At 45.8% G+C, this 2351-nt stretch overlaps 1 protein-coding gene across 1 annotated transcript; it reads right to left on the reverse strand.

Moving 5' to 3' along the window:
* Positions 1–280: 280 nt before the first annotated feature.
* On the reverse strand, positions 281–1690 carry LOC139456055 (probable G-protein coupled receptor B0563.6). The gene has a single exon (XM_071237563.1). It carries the CDS (start codon positions 1688–1690, stop codon positions 281–283), a length of 1410 nt encoding a protein of 469 aa, XP_071093664.1.
* Between the last annotated feature and the right edge of the window lie 661 nt (positions 1691–2351).

The raw sequence follows: 2351 nt of genomic DNA on the forward strand, positions 1-2351 counted from the left end.
CTTTGGCCATGATGCTCTCAGCACCGATGCAACAAACGCTGCACTATAAATTATAGCGCAAGAAAGATGCAGACAGTTTCTGAACAACTTTTGGAAAATATTCATTGCCCATCTTATGAGAACAAGAATCCTGTTTTCACATATCTCAATATCACACACAACTTTCAGTCGTATTCTCAACCAAATATATCTTTCCCATTGATTTTTTAAAATTTGTTTCGCTCTGTCGCTCACTCTGAAGTGTAGGGTGGAGATGTAAACACACTGAATATTGGACGACCTAATAGGATTCGTGATTTATAGCTTCTTGTCCCTTCAACCCTTCAGGATGAATATTACTTGGTTGTCCCCAAACGTTATCACTATCTTTCACAACGGAAGCGATGTCACTGCGCGTGCTCTGTGGAGAGTTGCTGCCCGTGTGACTGATGGTTGAAGGACTGCAGCCCTTCTTCGGGCCCAAAGGACAGCTGCGTCTCTTTCCCATATTCCTTCGCCTCCCACAACACATTTTGTAAAGGGCCAGCCTGAAACGATCGCTGGTCCCCAAATAAACGGTGAAGTCGATGGCAGCATTGATCGACCAACCCAACGAAATGAACGATGGAAAGACCATCACGAGGTAATGTTCACGCTTAAAGGGGCGATAACCCGGATCGTTTTGTGTTAGGTTGCGGACCGCTATCAACGGAATGTAGACCATGAGAAAGAACCCCGATATGACGAACACGGTAATAATTAGTTTTTGTTGTTCAATATTATTTGAATACGAAGTTTCGGCCATTAAGCGCTTCCTGAAGTTGCGGATTTTCTGAATCTGGACTATTATGCATATGTTCACCACACAGATGAACACCGGGGGAAGATACGTAAACAGGATGTCGTATGTCATGTCGTAAACAGTCAGCACGGTGGCCATGACGCTTCCGTCTTCGTGCCTGACAGGTGTTAACCCCGTGAAGCTCATGTTCAATTCCTGATCAAATAGGGTCGCATATTCGAAGTTGGTGACTTTAGGGATGTGAAACACCAAGATGATGATACCCACCGTAAAGGATATGGATTTGGAATGGCGGGATAGGACAAAGTCTTTGACCTTGAGTGGCCGAAAAATGGCGATTAATCGGTCCAGCGAGAACAGCATGATGCAGTAGGCGCCTAGTTTACAGAAAGCGATCTCGATTAGCTTATCTGGGTAGGGTATGATGGTGTTTTCTATATTCGTAGCTTCAACTGGGTCAAAATATCCATAGAACTTGACTGCCGAGCGGAGAAGTCCACACAGAAGATATCCCGAATCAGCGATGGACAATGCAGCTAGGTAGACGTAAAACCCGTGCCGTAAGGCTGGTTGAAGAAGTACACATATACCGATGACGTTTAACACAAGTCCTACCAGGCAGACGATTGGTTTGATGACGATGTCAAGCGTGATTTTTATTATTTTGTATTGTTGACGAGACACCAAGCCTCTGTCGATGAGAGGGGGTTCAGTTGGTTGAGTGGTGTTCGACTCTGGGTGTGTTCTTGAGACATTGCCCCCAGCTGCATCATTGACATACGTGTCATGCTGGTCTTCGTTTTGTCTACTTGGTAAAGGTGATGGGTCTTGGCGTGGAACGTCTGTTGCTTCGCAACCGTGTATGAAAATGATTGCAGTCAGAACCAAGGTAGCTAGATAGGTTGTCATGGTGGCCGCGTTGTGGGACTATGAAAATAAAACAGGATAATAACCGATATAATATGAATGTATGAGAACATGGAAAAATGAATATGTCGTAAATACATTATGTATCACGCAATGCAATCACGGGCGCGGGGGAACCCTTTGTACTTACAGGGAGTTAGATAGTTATATATGAGAGCATAGTTTCACTGAGGGGGCATGGGTGGCCCAGTCGTCTAAGGCGCCACGATTCGCTGTGCAGAGTTGCGTCCCTTGGGCACGCCAGAAACCTATGATTGTGGGTTCGAATCCGGGTTCGCCCCGATTATGTTTCTAGGTTTGTCAGCACCATACCCGTGCTCGTGGGTTTCACCGAAGTGGTAAACGTTGGAGACCTGCATCACTTCGGGCTTTCCTCCCACATTAAGCTGACACACCGTGATATAACTGGAATACTGTTAAAGCGGCGTTTCACTGAGTGAGGGAGTCAAAGCTTGAACAGTGTACAGTTATAGACTATAAAACGACAAACGTCAAACCTAGAAACATAATCAGCGCGAATCTGGGAATTCAAACCAACCACCATAAGTTCCTGGCACGCATAAGGGACGTAACTCTGCACGGCGATTTCTGGTGCCTTACATCCCGCATCTACGGAGGCTCTTACTCGGATGCTAACTTAGCC

This window comes from Haliotis cracherodii, unplaced genomic scaffold (assembly GCF_022045235.1).
Source record: "Haliotis cracherodii isolate W230 unplaced genomic scaffold, xgHalCrac1.p SCAF_11, whole genome shotgun sequence".
Lineage (NCBI taxonomy): Eukaryota > Metazoa > Mollusca > Gastropoda > Lepetellida > Haliotidae > Haliotis > Haliotis cracherodii.